The sequence below is a fragment of the Falco rusticolus genome, chromosome 13 (assembly GCF_015220075.1).
Source record: "Falco rusticolus isolate bFalRus1 chromosome 13, bFalRus1.pri, whole genome shotgun sequence".
Taxonomy (NCBI): Eukaryota; Metazoa; Chordata; class Aves; order Falconiformes; family Falconidae; genus Falco; species Falco rusticolus.
Window position 1 is genome coordinate 1,413,831 of NC_051199.1, and position 21,869 is coordinate 1,435,699.

General features: G+C 48.3%; 1 protein-coding gene across 1 annotated transcript; it reads right to left on the reverse strand.

Annotated features, from left to right (window-relative positions):
- Positions 1–307: 307 nt before the first annotated feature.
- Positions 308–21,388, reverse strand: STK25 (serine/threonine kinase 25). The gene is given in 15 exon segments (XM_037406233.1): positions 308–2,461; positions 4,059–4,195; positions 7,699–7,748; positions 7,751–7,769; positions 8,033–8,076; positions 8,079–8,146; positions 9,030–9,175; positions 9,390–9,575; positions 9,846–10,003; positions 11,164–11,212; positions 11,214–11,273; positions 12,377–12,433; positions 13,642–13,872; positions 20,128–20,253; positions 21,167–21,388. Coding segments are annotated over 14 exon segments (1,296 nt in total). The 5' UTR covers positions 20,179–20,253; positions 21,167–21,388; the 3' UTR covers positions 308–2,421.
- Positions 21,389–21,869: the final 481 nt, after the last annotated feature.

Below are 21,869 nucleotides of genomic sequence, written 5' to 3' on the forward strand. Positions count from 1 at the left end.
CCCAGTCTAAATACTGCCGAGCAATAAACAGACTCCAACAAAACCTGCAATGAAGCCTTCTCCAGGGCCCAGCTGGACTTTTGCAGTGTGCTTCCCTTAACCCCAGTGCTGATCAGCAGGAAGGACCAATGTAACATGCCGTTTGCTGCATTCACTCTGCACACAGAAAGCACTTAAATAGGTCTGTCTCACAGCTCTCTGTCAGATCTACATGAGGCAGAAAGATGCAGGGGAAGACCAAGGTGGTGGCAAAGCAAAGCAGCTTGAACAAATACTTTTCCCCTAAAAAGACAAAGTTACACCAGCCTCATTTGTTTCGTTACTTTATTGAAAGTGGCAGATCCCTTTCAACGTTTTTAAAAACTAAAACCATTGTTGCTTTGAATACTGGATGAGGTTTGTGGGGATTGTTTCCTTTAAAAAGTTTACTCATTACACTGTAGTGTATGTGAGTAATAATACAAGGTACCTTATTGACACGATTTGCTACCATCAGCAACAGTGACTTTAAAAGCAGCAGGAGCCCTTCAGCTGCCTTTCTGCTGGACTGCAGTCTCTGCCTTCCACCTCAGTAAGCTTCCTGTCTACACATTAACGCCTTTTCCTGCGGGAAAAATGGGTTTGTTGTGTTCTCCGTAAATGCAGGCTTTGAGGTGGCTTGCACCACGGAGAAACACAACTCTGCAGCAGATCTACAGCAAGATCAAACAGCAGCACCTCTCCTCTGCTGGACAAGTTCATAGTATTTGCTGAGCCTGTATTTATCCATCAGAGAGGAAGAGTAAAGGATAGTCATAAGCTAAAGTGAACAACGCACACCAGGAGGAGGGAACATATGGTCCTTTTGAGCTACTTTGAGCGCAGCACTTACAATCTCCAGGTCTGAATCAAAGTACCAAAAATCAAGCCCTGTTACTAACAAAGTGGCCTATCTTTTAAAAAAAATGCTGAACAGCTACAGCTTTTTTTCTCAGTGGCTTTGGGGTGAACCAGATCATTCACACAAAAACATCCAGACAGAAAGATCTGGGTATCTAAGGTCTTGCTGACTTAATGGATATATCTTTACAATTAGAGAACAGATCTCTAAGCAACCAGCTATCAGAAGTTATTTTCCTAAGTCTATTTTTCTAGACCTTTAAACTATAGATTTAAGATCTCTGCCTTTACCTGAATTAAAGGTTCGCTTTATAAACTAGTATTACACAGAAAGCAAAGCTAGTTGGGGGATGGCTCCACTGGAATACCTTAAGCAGCAGTAGATGCTTTAATTTCTCTGCCAGCAACCACCACCGCAGTCTGTCAATTGGAGCAGAGTGCTGGCTTCAGCGAGTTTAGATCCCAGACTGAAAGAAGAGCCAGAAAGTGAAAGCTGTGAAGAAGGGGATGGAGGCCTAGAGTGGCTTTGCAAACCCCAGCCACACCACACTGACACTGTGGCTGCCAGCCATCCAGTTTATACCTTCCTGTTAAGGACAGGCTTCTTGCCTCAAGAACTGCTACACAACATCTGTCTGCCTTTTGTACTGCAGCCCTGTCAGCACCCCCATCCCCTTTTTTTTTCTGCAACATTTGGGCGCACACAGTAGGTGCCCACTCAGCTTATAGACTAGGACCGCCAAACCTGTCCATCTAGTTGCTTCAGTTGCAGAAAGCACCAAGGAAAGGAACTCTACCAGCTCCCAAACCAAATGTAACCAATTTGCCTTCCAGCCCCTGGAGACCCAAGGCAAGTTCTTCTTTGCCTGAATTAGGTGAACCAAGGCCTAATACAAAATGATGTCCCAGAGCCAAAAAAAGTACAGTCAGCAAACTCATCCTCCTGTGAAACAACAAGCTGGGAAAGAGCGGCAGCATATTAGCTCAGCTGCTGCTCTACTTGAAAGCTTTTCATTACTAGTCTGCGAATGAGTTGAAGCAGTTCTCCAGAAGAACTGGAGAGCTGCTCAAACTTTCCCAGAGGTCGTAATGCATGGAGAGCTTCCAAACATACCTGCACTCGCACATTACTGCTGACACACTTCTTTAGGAAGGGCAGACTTGCCTTCGAAACATCTCAGTGGAGGAGAATTGCCCTCTTTTCCAGCAGCCAGGCATTTACACCAGTAACAAGCTGTGAATCAAACCAAGCCGAAATGGATACATCCATAGGGAAACAATTAAAAACTGCATTGATTAAAACTGTAAAAACAATTAGACCACCCATCTTGGGTTCTGCAAAAGGTCTAAATTGTACTTGCATTGCAAACCCCACCCTGGGTTATCATGGAAACACGTGTAATATGAAGGCTCTGAAATGTCCTGAAGTCCGTAACACAACGTTACGTCCAATAGCAGATGGTGGTCTGGATTAGAGATGTAGTTCTCATGAAGCTGGAAAAAATCCTTCCCCCCTCACAACAACAGCAGGGAACGTAGGTGTCAGCGAGCAGAGGTCAGGTGGTTCCGACTGTGTGAAAACCTACAAGAAAGAACAGTGGGTGGAGCTGGTCACTACTGTCCATGTCAAGCCCTCACCTGGAAGGTGGCCCACACGCACTGCACCAGCCAGTGTGTCTGCAGACAAGGAGGTGAGTCTGCATGTATTTGCCCCCACTCCCATTGCTACTGTCAGTTTTCTAGATAAGGAAGTCTTGAAGGAAAAAAAAAGCAAATTAACAAAAAGCCGAGGTGGCACTTTTTTCAGGCTTTTAAGACTCGCTTTTAGGCTAGGAGGAAATTTTGAGCACTAGTGTTTTACAGTAAGAAACCAACAGGGTCTTTGATGTTTTGCAAACCTCCAACCAACCAGTATCTTGTGCTTACACACTGTCCGGTAGTGCTATTTCTAGGCTGATAGAAGTGAACGATACTGAAACAACTGCACTGCAGGCATCGAACACACATCTGTGAGCACCTCCTGCTCAACTAGAGGCTAAAGTTTTTGCAGGTATCACAGGACACTTTCTGTGATGTGTCTTCTACAGGCCAGCCAGAAGAGACAAGTGTTCTCTTCCCAATGTAAAGTGATTGTTAGGCGAGTGATCTAAACAGACCCACACCATGTCTGCTTGAAAGTTTGAGCAACTTAGTAACAGAAGCTCTCAAGGACAGCCAGTATTTTCAGTCCTTATTATCCAAGGTTGTTCTTTGCTTGACAGCATCCAAGGGATGCTTGAGGTATAAGGCACAAATGACAGCAGCTTAACCCATCAGAAACAAATGCTTAGAAAGCCCAAGTTCAAGAGTGTAAAGACTGTAAAGCTTGGGTTGTATTTACATTAGCAACCAGAGCACAGAACGGCTCCTTTGGTCACATGTACAGCAAAACACTTTTACTTCCAGCCTTCTAACCCGTGAGGGGCCAATTGTTAAGTTTCTCAGCTGCTGAAGAAAGGGCAAGATTTAGGACAGCCTGCTGTGAAAGGGACAAAAGCCAAATTAATGTTAAATAAAGCCTGATAAACCTGTGATCAGGATCTGACACTTGCCTGCAATACATGGATGTGACTGAACTCGGTGCCAGCAGTGGAGGCAAGCTGTCTGCAGCACCTGATGAGCAGCGAAGAACTTAATTCTAACAGACTATACTCCTTCACTGGTTTAATAAGTAATTCACTTCAGGAAAAACATCTTCCTACTACCTGAAGCTGGGCAAGCAGAGTGACTGGCTGCACAAGCGCTCTAAATTCTCACTATTCCAGAAGCGTTCCTGGTGACATTTTGCATAGTCCTCACTACCTGGGTAATGGGGCCAGCAGGATGTCTTATATATATGTATATACATATGTATGCAAGATGAAGGTGAATAGCAGCATCTTTCTGTGCTCTACAACATTCATCTGAACTACAGAAACCTGTTCGGTGTGAGAAAGGACTTCTGAGGCAGGAAGAACTGCTTCCATTACATAAAAGCAGATAAAGGAAGTGACCTTGGGACTATGAGGTCAGCTGTCACCAATATTCAGGTTTTGGGTGTCTCAGCTGGTCAGCACCAACCTTTCCCATAGCTATGGAGTATGACAATGGTTTGGGTCACTGCCAGCCACACCCCAGCTCACATGCTAGAGAATACTCACCTTTGTACCCGCTCCACCATGTGTGCTATCAGTTTGTCAGAGATGCCTGGGCAGGACTCCTCAGCCAAGCTAAAGGCGTTCTCCAGCTCCTCCATAGCTCCCACATTGCCTCCAGTCTGCTTGTGCTTGTCTTTAAGCTGCAACCCAGAAACCGTGTGTTAGTTCCTTGTCTCACTGCAGAAAGCACTGTTTAAGCAGTGCAGTACACGCAGTAAGTCCCTTTCCCTTTTAGTATGACTACACAAGGGTGCACGAGGGCATCCACTTTCTTTAAAAAAATAAAAAGGGGCTCTTTTTGTAGGTTAGGAAGATGGCAGTCCAATGTCTGGAGTTCAGACTTACTTCCACATAATAACAGCAATTGATGTCCTTAACAAATAGGCCCCGATATACTCTTAAACTCAGTTATATTAGAAATGCATCAACAGCCCTGAAAACCCATAAAGTAACAGAACAAAGAACTCCAGCTCTACCCAAACCAGTACAGTCACTTTGCTGCTAATGACAGCTTAGCTCCCAGACGCACACAAAGGTTTGTAGACAGGTAAGGCAGAAAATATTGTAACACCAGGAGTTAGTCACCATCACTTTTAACAGCCACAAAAAAGTCCGAGTTGCTTCTAGCGGACTGGGAGGCCAAGGCGGATTATGGCCATGCTATGGGTCCTGAGCCACTTGGCCTCCGACACTCTTTCCCGAGACAGCTTTCCCCAGGGGTACAGGGGAATGATGCCCACACTCCAAGATCTCCATAGACCTAGATGAAAAGCCTCAGTTCACATCTATCACGGTTAGTGCACTCCGACTAGGCCTCACCAGTCACAAGGTTACTTGCACACGATTTCAGCTGTTAATTTGAAATAGCTAAACCTCTGTCATGAAGGAACTCCTGACAGGTCACTGACACTGAGCCTGAAGGAGGCTGTCGCTGGAAAACCCAGTCACATCCTCTGCAGTGTTTCACCACCTCCTTCACACAAGCAGCTCACGCAACAGCCCCTTCCTTAGTATGCACAGTTATGCACCATGCTGAACAAATATCAAACCTTTTTGTTGAACAAGCATGTCCTGCCAGCTAACTGCTGACCTGGTCAATTAAGCTCCTGTTAGGCTACGCTGATTAAAGGGCTATACATAAGCCTCACAGTTCTTTGCCTGCAGTTCTAGGATCAGCCTTTCCTGTTGTTGGTGTTCGCCTTTTCTCCATGGTGCAGAAAGCAGGACAATGTGAATGGTAATCACCAGCTGCAGCCGTCCCTGTGCTCCAAGTCCCTTGCAGGAAACAGTTCCTAGCTAAGAAGAGCTGCTGCCTCTTCAGCAAGGCAATCACTCACCAACACAAAGCCTCGGCTGTGGAAGCAACTCGCGTACACCTCTGCTCATTCAGAAGTGGCAAGGGGCACGGAGGGCAACTCAATTAAACATCAAGGATACAGATTTCTTCGGCCAAAAATAGTTGTGACGCTAAAGCCAAGGATTTGATTTGACATCTACCTGATCAAAGACTAACCGCCTCAGAGCAAAATGAAACATGGGGTCTGTCCTGCAGGTAAACTGCCAGCTTATCACCAGCCTTTGATGCCAAGCCCCTGACCTTTTAGTTTGCCCAGCAGCCTGTGATGTTACCCTGTCACTTTCCACTGCAGAAGAGCTTTCTGGAGGTTAGCAGGGGGGTTACGGAGCTGTACTGCGCAAAGCCTTACAGGTTGGCCTTTATTTACTGCTTGGCCCTCCAGGCCCAAATACCTTACCTTTCCTCCCTGGCCCAGAAAGGGCAGACAGGTTTTCAGACCTGCAGTTGCCCACACCTGTGTTGATGACCCACCACGGGTCATCTTCAGTATTAACATCCAATAATACACACGCAGAAGACTATGAACAGCATCTCAGCAAGATTTCCATTCACAAAGCCCAGCTTCAGCCCTTTTATGGAAAGTGGTGATCAAAACCTAGCAGGTATAAGAGGCAATAATACAATGGTGAGAAGGAGAAAGACCTGCTGTTGGCAGGAAACCAGAACTGAACAGAGCAGGTGGAACCAGCAGTGAAGTAGATTTCCTATTGGAGACAAGTTTTCTTTCACCCCCCTGCTACTGCACGCAGAAGCCAGTTTTTTCCAGAGACTGCCCAGAACCTTCCCTACACATGAGTTTGCTGAGTGGGATCAGCAGAGATGGCAGGGATGTCTAATCAAAGGAAAGGAGCATCAGCAAATCTGGGGCACAGGAGTCAAACTAGCAGAAATTAAAGGTCCAAGAAGCCACTTTCCACCTGGAACTGGTGCAGCAAGGCTGGTAAAGGGAAGCATGAAGATGCACTCACTGGTTCGGAGAACTCACAGCTCTGAACACACCCTCATGCAGAAGACTCCTAAACAGGAAGGACTGAGAACCAGAGGTCAGTGATTATGCTGCACAGACTGCCTGCATCAGAAAACAACTTTTTTTTTTTCATTTTTATCTCATGTCTAGGCCTACGAGACCCAGACCATCTGCCTCATGCTCCGACCTCTGGAGGCCGAGCCCAGCAGAGTACAGAAGAGTCCAGTTAGCTGAACTCTCAATTTCCGAAGCAGTGCTCAAGAGCCTGCTTTTTAGAATGACCTCTGCTTCCTGCCCTGCAGCAAACCCTCTTTCCACATAGCACTCGACCTGCGAGAAGTGATCAAGTCCAGAAACTAAACCTCAAAAAGCACAGCACTCTGCTGGGCCACCCCTGGAACAGAATCAGGATCCAGAAAAGAGCAAGTCACTGGGACCAGAGAATGGGTCTCTGTGACCCAGCACCCCAAGAAAAGAACCCCAACAGGCAGTGCCTGTATAAATGTTTTCTTCTGAAGTAGAACCTCCTTTCCTACAGTCCTGCTGCAAACAGCAACTGAAGCCCCCTTATAATTATCATACTCTTCTCCTTTCTTAAATCACCAGCTGGAAAGACAACTCCACTCTCTGCTGATACAGACACTATCCCATCATTAATGGTAGCTTTTACTGCAACCCCACATCCCCACCCAGAACACAAGGCAGGGAAACAGGGTGGATTTTCCAAACACATTTCCTCTGTCTGCCTTCCACAGGCCATAGGTAACTCCTCGGCCTCAGCATGCTACCAATAGCAGACATGTATAAACCAAGAAGATGGCCTAGTAACTGGCAAAGCCAGCTCCTGCTCTGATCCAGCCACATTCCTCTCAGTGACTCTGCCATGGACAGCAGCACATAGCACGAGGGCAGGGAACATGCATGGCAGCAGGCAAGCTTAAATACCTGCCTGCCCTAACAGGAGCCGCACTTCAACCACGGAGGCCAGGGACATCAGAGTCCAAAGCCTGCCTAGGCATTAGCAAGCCTAAGACACAAATCAGAAACAGGTACTCCTCTACCTTGTCCTCACCAGAAGACAACACAGTAATGCTGTACTTACAGGAACACAAGCATATCAGAGAGGACACTCCAGGGACATATTCACTTTCCTAACATACGGTATAAATCCCTGAACAGAGGCACAAATGCTTCATAGTCCCTTAACACTACTAGGAACCTCATCACGCCTCCCTTCTCCAAATCCTTCCCCAGTTACTTATCCGTGTCAGGCATCTCTTCATCTCCAATCACCACAGACACCAAGAGGTTGTACTCGCCTCCCCAAAAACTGGGTGAACAAGCGTTGAGAGACACTGTGACCGTGGCGCCTCTTGATGGGCTCAGTAGGCTAGAAAGCAACATGAAAAGAAGTTATAAAAAAAGCCTTTGGTAAATTCACACCACCTTGATGCCAGTCCCCTCACCAGGTCTCAGGAAAGCCACAGACTGCAGTACCCTGACCATTGGGAAGAGGCAGCTCTGTGGCACTAGCCCTTAATACCAGATGAAAGCAAATTTTAGACAGAACACGAGTGCCTGGTAACTTCCCAAGACCCTCAAAAGCTTGGGTTAGTTCAGTCCATCTTTGGAAAGACCAGACAGCAAACGTACCTTCTGAGAACCATGAAGCGCCATTCCTTTGTGCAGCTTGCTCAAGGAGTGGGGCGAATAGTTGGTGGGAATGTCCAGATGGACCCTGGTCTCCATTCCTCTGTGTCTCCATCACTGCAAATGAAAAAGGGAAGGTCAAAGACAAAGCTTCAGCTTCATACAACAGGTGTTTTACCATGCACTCCCACAGGCAAAAGCTCCCCCACACCAGATTGTCATTCACCACACGGCCCCAAGGCATTTCCCTATTCCAGAGAAAAACCTGAAGAGGAACACTTCAGTCTCTACAGCCCATATACAGCACTACAGAGACCTGAGCAAAGTACTACATCACGTTTTCAAATCCCAAAGACCACCTTCTGCTCTAGCCAGCTTGAAGACAGTTTGAAGTGCTAGTCAAATTTAGAAGAATTTCAAGACAATCCAAGTGCACAGTTTGAGGGCCCAGACTTAGGTGTTACAAGCCAAACTCCCAGAGTAACTGATCACTTAAATCATTGGCCACAACAGGTGACGAGAAGCTCTGCCTGGCAACAGCGCCCTTTCCTCACCAAGGATTACCGCCTCATTATCCTCCACACTGGTAGCAAAGCTGTCTGCCCATGAATACGCACACATATGCAGCTGTTGCCACACTTCCTAGAGCCTGCAGCTCTTTTATTTAACTGGATGTGCATAAAACACAGCCTTGATTTACTAGTTATGCACAAACTAGTTAGTTAGTGCATCTTGTTAGTACTTCTGATCCCTTACGCTCAGCAAAGAGGCTCCACAGGTTAAGACTAGAATAGAGCACTGGGTCCCACTGAACAGGAGGTAACAGCCTGTTTTCTTCAGGCAGCAGTCACCTGCTCCCACAAGCAGATGCTCACAGGCCTCCCTGAACTACCGTAAGATCTCCAGCCCAGGTGGGGAAAAGGATCTGAGCTGTTTGCAGGCTACCCTGGGGCATGCAGGGTACGGCAGGGGCACCCCTCCATGCAGAGCATGTACGTACATATCAGAATCACCAGAACTGGAATCTTCTCCATGGCCCTCCGACTTCCAGCGCTTGAACCGATCTATCAGCTCCATTAGGAATGAGGTTTTCTTGGTGTAGCGTGTGATGAACTTGTGCTTTAGCAATTCTTTAGCTGTTGGCCTCTAGAGCAAAAAGGAAAGCATGCTACATCTAACCATTTCTGTACACTAAACATGCAAGTGCACGACTTCAACTCCTGCCAGGCTTGCCTGTCCATCCGGCAAGCTCAGTACTTCTTTCTCTCCAGAAACCTTGCACCAAAAGGTCTTCCTGCTAAATAAATCTTTGACGTCTGCAATACTTCACCCAAATTCACAGGTGGACAGCAATACTCACAAATCTAGGATCCTTATTGAGGCAGGCTTCCACAAACTCCTTGAAGGGCTTGCTGTGGTGACCCTCAAGTGTCGGAGGGTTATTTTTGGGGATCAGGAAGAGAACTCTCATAGGATGCAAATCGGAATTTGGAGGCTCTCCCTTTGCTAGTTCAATGGCTGTAATTCCAAGGGACCAGATATCTGCCTGAAAGAAGAGCAAGAACAGTGACAGCATGGAACAGCAAGGATCAATTCTGCAACATGGAAGCGTGCAACTTTAGCACAGCTGAAGGGCTGATCACATAAAATCAGACAGGGTGTTTCATGTGTAACAGACAAACTTCTCCAACAGACCTTGAACCATAACAGGAAAGTATCATTTGTGCAGTAAGCAGCACTTCCAATCCCTGTATTAACCCTGGCATCATCTCACATACAGTAGCACCAGGCAGCAAACCTCCTGCTCCCAGCTCACCTTGAAGTCATAAGCAGACTGTTTGATGACCTCTGGTGCCATCCAGAACGGTGTCCCAACAAAAGTGTTTCTCTTGATTTGTGTGTCTGTCAACTGTCCAGCCACCCCAAAGTCGGCCAGTTTCACATCTCCTTGTTCCGAAAGTAGCACGTTGGCAGCTGTTCACACAAAGAAGCATCAAGTCCACTAGTTTCTGAATCATCTCCAGCCCACGCAGAACTGAATACTGAGAACAGACCTCCTGTGACATCCTCCTTTGCCCAGTGGAAACCCACAGCTCAGATTCCCATTCCCAGCCTCACACCGTTCTCAAGCTCTGACCTCTGCCAGCTAACACGGACCAAGTTCATAAGCTTGGCTGGATCAGAAGGGGGATATTTCTAGGGCAGTAGCAAGGAGCAGGTGTGAAGGGCCACACAATCAACGAGATGTGATTCCTTGCCACACAAAGAAGAGGACAACATGGCCCAGGATACTTCAAATGGTCTTGATTTTTTTCCTAGTAGCTCTCAGCAAAGGTTAAATAGCAGATCCTTTTAAAGAGCTCACAAGTCCTGGTCTTGTACTGCTTCCCACTCAGCTTAAGACAGTGATATTGCACATGTTTTGGGACGGGGGTTTTCTGGGAGGACTTGTGACACCCTACCTACAAACTTGTATTTCCCAACTCTGCTGGCAGCAACAGTCCTGCACAGCTTGCAGGTGCTAGAAATGTGTAGTTTCACTTACACAACAGAATCTTTTCTACATATCTCCCTGCATGAGGTTTCTCTGCTCTGCTTGTTCACATCCCCTCCTGCAGAGGGTCAGAGCAGTTAGCATCCAACACTGGCCACATCTCCACAGCACTGTCCTCTCGTCCTCCTGCTGTCCTCTGATGCTCTGTGCTCAGTGTGAGACTGCTCTTCGGGAGGCAGATGCCCAGGTCTCTCTACACTGCATACAGCAATGACTATAAAAATCAGTAACAGGATAAGCTGACACAAGCTGCCCTGATTTTCTAGGGCTGTGAACCCTGCATGAGGACAGCTACCTTTGCAGTATGTTATAACCATGATAACAAGCATACACACGCCTTGGAGTCCAGCAGTAAAGCAAATGTCCAGACATAACGGAGTCAGCTAACATCTAAGCATGCCTTTCATGGACTCCTTTGCTTTAGCCCCCTGCCTGTCCAGACTACAAATGCCAGAGAAGAGCTACAGATCCTTACGGTACTCTAAACGCTAAAGACATATAAGTCATGAGTTGCAATAAAATGACAAGCATCAATTCAGAAAGAAGCAACCTAACAGGAAGCTAAGCTCTCCACTCTCACCTTTGATGTCCCTGTGGATCTTCCTCTCAGAGTGCAGATAATCCAAACCCCTTTAGGATTTCTCTCAGGATAGTAGCTATGTAAGTCTCCTCCAGGGGTCCTGGCTTCAGCTGATAAAGGGCAGAAAAATGACTCTAAAGGAGGGTGACTGATGCCTTGGATTTTCCAGCCTCTCAGTTTGCTACTTGGAAACCTCAGCCAAGGTCACATTCAGCAGGAAGCACCTACTGTGTGCCCGGTGCACATTCTGTAAGCAGAGTGCTGGACTTTGTACCTGGCAACATTAAAAGGAAAATCTTTGGAGGATTTGCTGTTAGTCTACTAAAGGCTTCCCAGAGAAACAGCAGGATGCTCATCTTTTGCTTTGGCCTGGAAATACATTGCTGAACAGAACATCTTAACAGTTTCTCTTGTTCAAGTCCCTCTACTAGCACGCAAACACTGAACTTCAGCCACTACACCAGCCAGAGACAACTTCTACCTTCTGGCTGTACAGTATTGTATCAAAGCTCTTCTCCTTTTCATCAGTTCTCTTCTAAAGAAGTCCTGCCTTTTCAGTGCAATAACTGAGGTTCTGACACTAACGTGACTTCTGCTGGTAACAGCCCCCACCCCTGCACCCTTCCTCCAAGTCAGTTCAGTGCAGGCAGGCTTAGCAGTTTTCATTACATGACCTTAGTTACTGCTCTGGAAAAACAGGCTTTATATTGTCCTAAGGAGAAAAGCAAAATCCTGTGATGGAATACTGCACAGCAGAACTTTGGCCATGTGTTTATTCTGCATTTGTATTCCTTTAAAATCTGGGGTAACTTATTAGATGTCATTTGTATTATCAAACACCTGGCAACGCTGATTGTGGACCAGGTCCCTGCTGAGCTTGATGCCATGCAAGCACTGAACAATACCATGAACTCGTGTTAGGTGAAGTATGGATTTGCACCGCTCAAATCAATTGGCTGCTGTCACTTTTAAGGTCACTGGCTCCTTCCATTGTAAAGCAGCAGAGCACACTCTAGAACAGTGCTCTGAATGCTGAGCTTCATGCAAACATTTCCTCTGTTCTGGGATATGCATAACCAGTACATCTGTCCTGCACTGCCTACCCTTCAGGCACAGGGCTGTCAAAAAGATGGTATGTGGCAAGTGAGTGTCCAGTTACAGGCATTTCACAAACCAGGTCTCCAGCCAGCGCTTTCCATGGTCCATAGCTTACCAAATCCAAGGCTGAACCTCCTCCTAGGTACTCCATAATTATCCACAGCTTAGTGCCCTGCAACAAGAGCACAAATCAAGAGTAAAGACAGTAATAAAAGCAGGCAGAAAAGTGAAACACCCCAGAGGCAGCAAGACACATGTGTAGTCCTGTACACAATCCAAGAGATGCTGCACACTGCAGCTCTCAGAGGCCTAAGGAGGTTGCTCCCAGCTCCCTCTTTCCCACTGACACAGCATTACAGCAGTGGACCAGCCTCCAGTACACTTCTTTCTCTCAGTCTGCAGTTTTACCTGAGCAAGCTTAGTGTCCCTACAGGCACCAGACTATACAGCCCACAGAGATAAGCATATTTGCAGGCTGTAGCCATTTAACATCACTCCAACAGATGTAGCACATCTCCTTCTTGACAATGACAGGGGACCTTTGCAGCCTTTGATCTCAGTAACAGGACTGCCAGCTTGAAGGGTACAATCAGTAAGACAATCTCTTACTCCTCAGAGATTTCCAGACTGAGGTTCACAGGGTCCTGGTAGGAGGTAAGCATCAGATCCATGGAACTACAGCTTGCTTGGTGTTTGCAGTAGAAGGCTGAGAAAATGCATTATAGCCTTTGAAAAATACGTAAGGAATATCAGGATCCAAAGAGCCCAGAAACTGTTTGCTACAGACCCAACGTTACATATACCTCCAGCAGCCGGCATGCAGAGGCCACTTCTGGTCATCACTACTAGTAGTTTCCACTGGGATTCCTAAACCTGTTTTCAATGGAAGTGGTACCAGCATTCCTCCAAAAACTCAGTTCCTGTTCTTTTCATCATTTCTGATCAAATGATGATCACAAGAACACAAATACAGTTTCAAACTGCTCTTCTTTTCAGACACATAAAGCCCTCAGTGGTACTACCTTAAAACTGTGATACTTTGGAAAAGTATTCCACAAACTTCCTTTCAAGAATGGCCAAACGGGGGAGAGGGCAGCCTCTTCAACGAGTATTTTTCTCTCCAGGGAAACATCCTGCTCTTGGGACCACACTGTACCGAGGACCTCATTTCCATATGCTTTGCAAGTGTCTTAAAGCCCAGCCTCCTATTAAGACCACATGAATGCAATGGGCAGAGCTACTGCTGTTCCTGCTGCCACACTGACACTCACAGACTGGACACTTTCCAGTGCTGTACGCCACCAGCAGCTACAGCACCCATCGAGAAGCCCACGCCATTCCCAAACTGCTGGCAAGCGAACTGCCATGGCTTTGTCCTACCTTCAAGTAAGACCCATAGTACCGGGTGATGTAGGGACTATCACACTGGCTGAGCACTGTAATCTCCTGCTGAATGTCCTCAATTTCATCCTCAGCCTCCTCCAGATCAATGATCTTGATAGCAACCACCTCCTTGGTGCGGTTGTCAATCCCTTTATACACTTCACCAAACGATCCTTTGCCAATCCGCTCCAGCTTGGTGAACAGCTCCTCAGGATCCACCCTGGAGTGCTAAAGCAAAGATGGGAAAAGTCCATTAACTCCCACGGCAGCCTGCAGAGTGCCACGTATACCCCTACAGCTCACATCCCTATGTATATATATACAATATATCCAGGATTAGAAAAACCAAGGAAACCTTTTACATGGGCTTTCTGCCCCTTCAGACTGTAGTCACTGGGAGGAGGAAGGGGAAAGAAGCCCAGAAGGAGAACGCCAGCAAGCATCTCTACGGAAGGTGTTGGGTCCTTTGGGACAGGACTGCTCAACTGCAGGCACTAAATTGGTGCCAAAGCAGCTCCATGAGCAAATACTTGTTCATGCTTGGATAAAGACAGACACGGTGTACCAGAACCAGCCCTTCCTTTGAAGATCTGGATGAGAAAATGGGCGCAAGCAAGAGGCCACAGGAAGTTCGCATGGATGTTTCCCTAGTCTGCTTTCTGGCACTCAAAGCCTGGAATGATTTATACAATTTGCACCTTTCCCTACTTATTTGGAGGGTGAAATACTCTAATAATATAAATACCAGTTCACACTAGCTGTCTTCTCTGCTGCAGCCTGATTTCCAGGCAGCACCCATCCCAGCTCTCTCCAGATATTTACAGGGGGAGCCTTGCATCTTTTAGGTCAGCAGCAAGGAGGCCAGACACCTGCCTATACCAGAGGAGACAGGAGAGCTGAATGGACACTCCATCTGCAGACCTGCTTTTCTGGAACACCCTGTCCTCTGGCTGGCACACCCAGATACAAAAGCAAATAGCATTTCCCTCATTAGATAAGCACATCAACTGGGAAGCTACTAATAGCACTGGCTGGAGAAATACAGACTCTTTTAACAGCAGCTTCAAAGTTAATTCTTTATTAGGACAAGTACACACAAGAAAGTGAAGAAATCAGCTATTTCATTCTGTCCAGCTGCAGACCAGGAGGTCCTGCTCTTCTTCATACTATTAACAGGCCCTTTGTGAATAGGTTTTCTGCCTTTTTAAAAAAATTAGTCTAGTTTTTAAAAAATATCTGTAAAATATGGCCTGATCTACAGGAAGCATCCAAGCCATTAGAGCAAGTTTTCCACACCCAGAACTTCTCTGTATCACCTCCAACACCTCACCCAGAGGGACTGCTCCCTTGCAAAGGCCTTGAGCTGGCAGAGATTTTATCTGAGGACAGAGCAGCTGCATTTTTCCATCTAACACCAGGTTCCAGCAGCAGACGACCACTGAGCAGCCCTAGATGCTGCTTAATGATTAAGCCAGCCAGTCATTACAGGTTGTTTGCCTTCTGTGCCCAGTGCTTTGCTATATGGAGTAAGCCAGGCCCAGAATGAGCTTTACAGTCAGCTTACTCAACAGGATTTCCACGTGCATTCCAGTCCAAGATACAGAAGGATAACCAAATATCCTTGCGCATCCATGGCAACACCCAAACAGGCTGTACTTTGAACAAATGCACTGGAAACAGACTGGAGGGGATATGCAGAGATAAAAGGAACTGGAGATATGTAACAGGGACTGAAGAGAAGGAGGCGGGGGAAAGGAAGAGGATTTGAGTTTGAGAAATGCCAGGAGGCAACATGAGAATGATGACTGCAGCGCAGAGAGAACAGTCTGGCTAGTCCAGGCTCACAAGAGGCCAGGAGCAGCTTCCACCTCTTGACCAACTCACAGGAAGGGGCAGCAACGTGGCCCAGATGTCACCTTGCACAGTCACCTGCTGCAATGCCACCTGCCACATCAGCTACTCTCACACGTCAGGGAGAAGGGAGAGAAAGAGGATCATCTCTTAGAAGCACCTGGCTCAGCTGGTAAGGGAAACGCTATCCACATGAATCCTGCAAGGAAGCAACCCTGCAAGAAAACCTTCCTCCCCTCCCAGGTCAGTAATTTTTCCAAGAGAAAAGAAATTGCAAGATGTGAGTTACTGCTCCTCTCCTCAGCCTGGCATGGCGTATCAAAGAATCAGGACTGATTCTTCAAGAACAGGACATCAAACGTAAGAGCACCAGCTACTGCAGGCAGCTTTTGGGACAACCACCATTTTATGTATCGGGCTCTGTAATCACAGACAGCTTCGTAAACAAACTCCCATGCTCTGATGTCGGTTTATCCCATTTTCTGTGGAACGAAGCAGTTCAGGTAGGGGCGGTGAAGGAGACAAACCTTCATGACAAGCATGTGGAGATTTTGCTCAAGGGCTCAGGAAAATGATACAACACTGATGGGCAGAAGAGACAGGCCCACCACATTAGGTTGGAACAGGAAACTTTGCAGATAGTGAATTTACCTCCCCAGTACCTGTCACTTCAAAACTGATCTGGAAATGCTTCAGAGCTCTCAGGTGACAGGGCAAGAATATGAGTCTTCTGTGGAGGGCCTGAGGAAGAGCATCCCCTGACGGAGTTGTCCAAATCACACAACCCATACCCATCAACAACCAGAACCTAGTGAGCGAGTATGGCACAAAGTGGTAGAGAGTCCTTCCAGCCATGGTTAACAGTCTCCCAGATGCCTGCTGCAGAACCAGAGTCCGCTAACAAATTTCTTCACTTTCTGTAAACAGGGAGGAAGAAACGAGCCCATCACCAATTCAAGCAGGTCTCCCCAGTGGAACACCCTGTGAGCTACCATGGTGGACACCACAGAAGACATTGCCAGATGGCATCTTTGTGGAAGCAATCCTGAATTCCCATGACAAACTAAGACAGAATTATGCTAGTCTGCAGGACATCTGCTCAAAAGCTCTCGCCCATTAAAAAGTTCCTGTTTGAGCTGCCACATGGTAATTCGCTGCCGACGAGCAAACATTCAGACCGATGGGCATACGAGCCCTGGCACTCACCAGACAGAACAAATGCAGCTACGCCAGGAACAGAGCACTATGCAAGTGCATCGCCCCATCAGAAGAGAAGCACACTACCACACTTGGGGGATCAAGTGGGGCAGGCAGAGGGAAGCAGAACACATTCTGTGTAGCCTGACTCTCCTCTAGCCCAGTAAATTTGTACCTGCAGAGCACTGCAATAAGGGGTGTTACAAGCACGATCCGTTCCCTTCTAAATACGAATTGATCTCGGTGTCTTGTCAGAGAATCACCCTGGCTGCAAATCCATGTTCTAGAACTGTGCACAGCTACAAACACACCTGAGAAACATCATTAGTACAAAGTAATAAAATCCAGATTAAATCCTTTACACCTGGCATAAATGAGCACAGATAACCCAAAGAAGCTTATTAGCACCTGTCAGTTTTGCAGCCACTCACCACCTTGGGATCTTTCCATTTTCTTCCACGTTCACAGAACCCACCAGGGCTGCAAAACCAGGCCAGAGTCTGAAGAGCCAGCTGGCCAGCTGCTGTTCCTTGTTCTACTACAATGCACAAAGCTTTTAGGGATGGTCACCTCATCGTACCTTTTTGCTTGACTGAATGTCAATTACACAGCAGGTCTGGAGCAAAAAGCTTCATGCTGCTTCTCCCCATTGAAAGCAGTCAGACACCAGAGACGGCTCAGTCAGGCATGAACAGGCATTGGGGGGAGAGCACACAAAGCTATCTTGGTTGTACGTGCAGGAAGGGGAGGGAATTAAGTATGAGCGGGATGAGGACAATCTGTCAGTAATGTGCTCCTCTTCTGCCCTCCAGGTTCTCACAGCCCAGGAAAGAAGGATGCTCTGTCATGACAGGTGTGGGGGTGTTTACCATCAGACATCAGGAATTAAGAAATGTAGTGCATTATGAGGCAAGCCTGGCAGTAACACCAGCTGCAGAGACATGATATCCACAGCCTTTGAGGGGAGAATAGAGAAAAAGGGTAAATATCTACCCTCATTTCAAAGCTACTACCCGGAAAGATAAGCTGCATATTAGGAACAGAAGCAAATACCCTTTGGACCAGCTCAAGGTCTTCTCTCTGGGCTGTGTCCAGCTGGATCTCACTCTCAAAAGAGCCACATTCAGCATTGCAAGCAAGAGTCAGACTTGCATCTGCTGCATAAAACACTTGAGAGGTGCTGAAACCCTTTTGGAAGTGAGAGTTCCATGGTCTGAGGCAGGTCAGGATCACAATCACTGTTACATATGGCAGAAGTCTGTAACAGAAAAAGATTGTCAGGGCCACAATACTTTAAGAGCTGAAGCTGCTTGGGAGTTTGGCAGCCTCCAAAGGTTTACATGGAACTACAGCAGCATTTAGTGTTACTTCTGACTAGAGCACTTTTCAACCAGCCAAACAAACAAACATCATTTTCCCCTGCCAAACACAGTAGAAGGAGGAAGTTTTAACAGACCTCAGGTACTGACCCTTCCTTCATTGCCTCCTCTCCTCCCCAACTTCCCATCCAGCATTCACCCACATTGCATGCTACACCCTAACCTCTGGCCACCAACAGATTGGTCGTTGCACTATGGCAACAGGCACTATGTTTGTTCTCTTTGGGGAAATCAGCTTGGCATCTGGAAACATCCGAGAGCTTCCCTGTCTACACGATATTTGTGCACAGCTCTTTTCAGCTGCCGAGCCTGAGACCGTTTTGAACTTTTGGAGTATAGACAAGAGGAAAGTTTGTGTTCAGCACTTTGAAATACACAAACTTTTCTGAGGCTCCCAACTTGCTTCACAGCTAGTATCCCTTTGCTTCAAGGGAGTGCGGCATTACTTAGCCAGAGAACTTGAACAGCTTCTTCAACGTCACATAAGGAACAACAATACTAGAAACAGAGCTCAGATTAGAGCTTTAAACACAGTAATGCAAATACATCATCTAGCAGATAGAGCTCCCAACAAAGACTGGAGGCCCACTGTGCTGTATGTACACAGCAAAGGGCAGCCAAGAAACAACAGACAGCCAACTAGCTGAGGCAGGGGAACAGATGCAGAGAGGTAAAGCAGCCTGGGGATTTGCCTACGGTAACCCTCCACATCAGCAACAGAACCAGGAAACAAAGACAAGTCAAGCCTCTGACATCCCAGTCCAAGTCTTAGTCTCTCAAATTTCACAGAACTTCCTACCACTCCCTAAACTAGTGAACAGAACTTCAGGCCAATTCCTACTGCCCTTCCAGCAAGGCTCAGTTACATAGCTTACGAGGTCCCATCAAGGATTCCTAAAGAGATCTGAGGAATGGACAACACAGACTGCTTTCCTATTTCCAGGACCAGACAGAGAGTCATGGGATGACAGAATCTGAGAATGTCTTACATTTGCATAACAAATTCAGAGATGAGACCACTGGAACTCTGATAAGCTTCATTAGTGAACGAATGTACAAAAAAGCCTCAGAGCAACCTCCTCTGTAGCTACAGGCCTCAGTTCTCAGCCCTAACCAGACAGTATCCTTTCCTATTCCTTTCATTTCTCTCCCTGTACTATGACTCACTCAGGCACTATATTTGCATTTAATTCCACACACACTTTGGGGAAACCATTTATGTGAAAGACTGCATGCAAACTAAGATGCACTGCAAATCAATTTCAAATCAGAAAAGGCTTGGAGAAAGCATAGTCTCAAACCACTAAAGCCTTTAGTATTACAGTTATACACTTAGAAGCAGAACAGAAAAATACCAAAAATTCTCACATATCATGGTTTAACAAGACCTACATTCAGTATTGACATCTGCCAATAATCAAACACACCCCACAACCAGATTCAGAAGAAAGAAGACTTAAGCCAACACTATTGTGGTTTAGTTTTCAGTCCCAAGTCATGACATCATCCTTCCACATTCCTCTTATGAAAATGTCATCACAGCAACAGGGTTTAACCACATCCACTGAGGCTCACCTCTCTCTCAGAAGAATTAAATGCTCAGTATCAAGTATCACTACCTCTTATGCATTAAGATTACAAACACTGTTCTTCTCAGGCTGCTGTTATGAACCCTTCAGCAACGTAAGTCTGGCACAGCCTGCACACACAGCTTTTCTGTTCCCATTTCTATAGACCTCTCCTCCCAAAAATACTCAAGAGTGCCAATGATTCCTGTTTCCCTAAGAAGAGCAAAGTTAACGTCAGAGAAAGGCACCACACTGGGTGAAGAATTCCCTTTCCATATGGCTAGCAACCTAACACTATCAGTCCAAAACCACCATGGAGAAGACACAAATCAATGTGCTGACAGGACTAAGCCACGACATGTGCAAGAGGGACTGAGAGTGGCAAAAAGTGATTTTCTAGCGATTTGTTTAAACTCATTTCAAGAGCAAACATAACAACGTTTGTTCTTGATACAAGAGTTTAAAACAAATTTTTAACTGCCACTTACCTGGCTGGCAAATTCTCTTAAATGAGCCATGCCTACAGGATGCTCAGACATCCGCTTTTGCAAAACCAGGGAGGTTGGGACGTTGTAGCACAGCGGGAAAGTGGTACTTTCTCATCCACTGGTCAACTGCAACAAGCAAGAATATAACAGCTCTACCTTGAGGTTCTCAGAGCCTGGCTTATTCCCCAAAAGAGCTACCTGCCTCTTTTTTTTCCCCTTTGATTTGCAGTTCTCCTTGAACCTACCAGCCCATCCTAAGTATGCCAGCCCCTCCTTGCAAACCCCATTTCTGAATTCTTTCCAGGCATGCCTTCCACATGTATCAAGGAACCTCACTGTAATGATATACAGTGACAAAGCCTCAGGCACCATTTTCCCCACCATCACCTCAGCACGCTCCCTACTATGACAGCTGCCCCTACAGCACCATCCGTTCATCACAAGTCCCAGCGCCTTCCTGAGCACAGCCACAGAGTTATCCTCAGATACCCTCCCTCTCCTACTACTGCTCCCTAGTAATCCTGTCACTGGGGGTACCCCTCCACTCCCGTTCTCCCCAGTTCACCCACTTGCAAAGCTCAGCTCCGTAGTGCACCCCTTAACCCTCGGGGATCACCAACCATATGCCATCCCTTGGCACTCCCCCCCCACTGCTCCCCAGTTCTACCCCCAGAACCTGCACTCCTCAAGCAACCCTCTCCACCGACCACAGAAGAGCCCCAACGCAGCAGGGCCCCCGGGCCCAGCCCCCTCAGGGGCCCCTACCCCAGTGCTCCCCAGTACGGCACCCTCAGCGTCCCACAGACCCCTTCAGTGCTCCCCTGTCATGGTGGCCCTCCAGCCCCGCTCAGGGACCCTTGCCCCCATCTCACGCCTCAGGGCCACCACCTCCTCCCAGTACCCCCAGAGAACCCCCACCCCATCACGGCCTCCTCGGAGCCCCCCACCCCGCCCGGCCCCCCCAGGGCCCCTCCGTTGCGGATCCCCATCCGGCACGGCCCACGGCCGCCCTCCCGGCCCCGGGCGCCGCCGCACCTACCCGGGCAGCCCGCCGCGCCTACGGCCAACGCTCCCCGCGCGGAGGGCGGCGCGGTGCCATGCCGGGCCCCGGCACACAGAGCTGCCGTCGCCCCGGGCTGCCCTGGGACACCGAGCCCGTCCGCGGCGGCAGGGGCGCCGGGAGAGGGGTGGGAAGGGCCGGGCCAGGCCGGGCCGCGCCGGGCGCAACAACACGGCGCGGCGGGGGGCGCGGGGCAGGGGCGCGGAGCCGCGCTGCCTGCCGGGAGGTGCAGTTCCTGCGCCGGGCCGGCCGGCCGCCGTGGCGCCTCACGGCACTACCGGGCCCGGCAGGCAGCGGGCAGCGGCGGGGGCGCGGCGGGCGGGGAGGGCAGGGAGACGGCGCAGGGGCTGCTGGGACGGAGAGTCCGTCGGCGCGGACGGCGCAGGCAGCGCGGGCAGCGGGGACTACCCGTCCCAGGGGCCCCGCGGAGCGGCGCTCCGGCCTGGGCCTTCCCGGCGAGGCGGGGGCGGCGGCGGGGGGCCGCGCGGGGCCGGCCCGTTCCGCCCTGCGGTGGGGACGGGGGCGGGAGGAGGCAGCCTTTGTCCTCCCGGCCCTGCTTCGCGCGTCATGGCGCCTCCCCTCAGGCTGGCGGCACCTGCCACCGGCCCTTAGGGGTCCCGGGCCGCGGCTGGGCTGCCCCATGCGCGGTCCGCAGTGCCGCTGGGTCCTCCGTGAGGGCGAG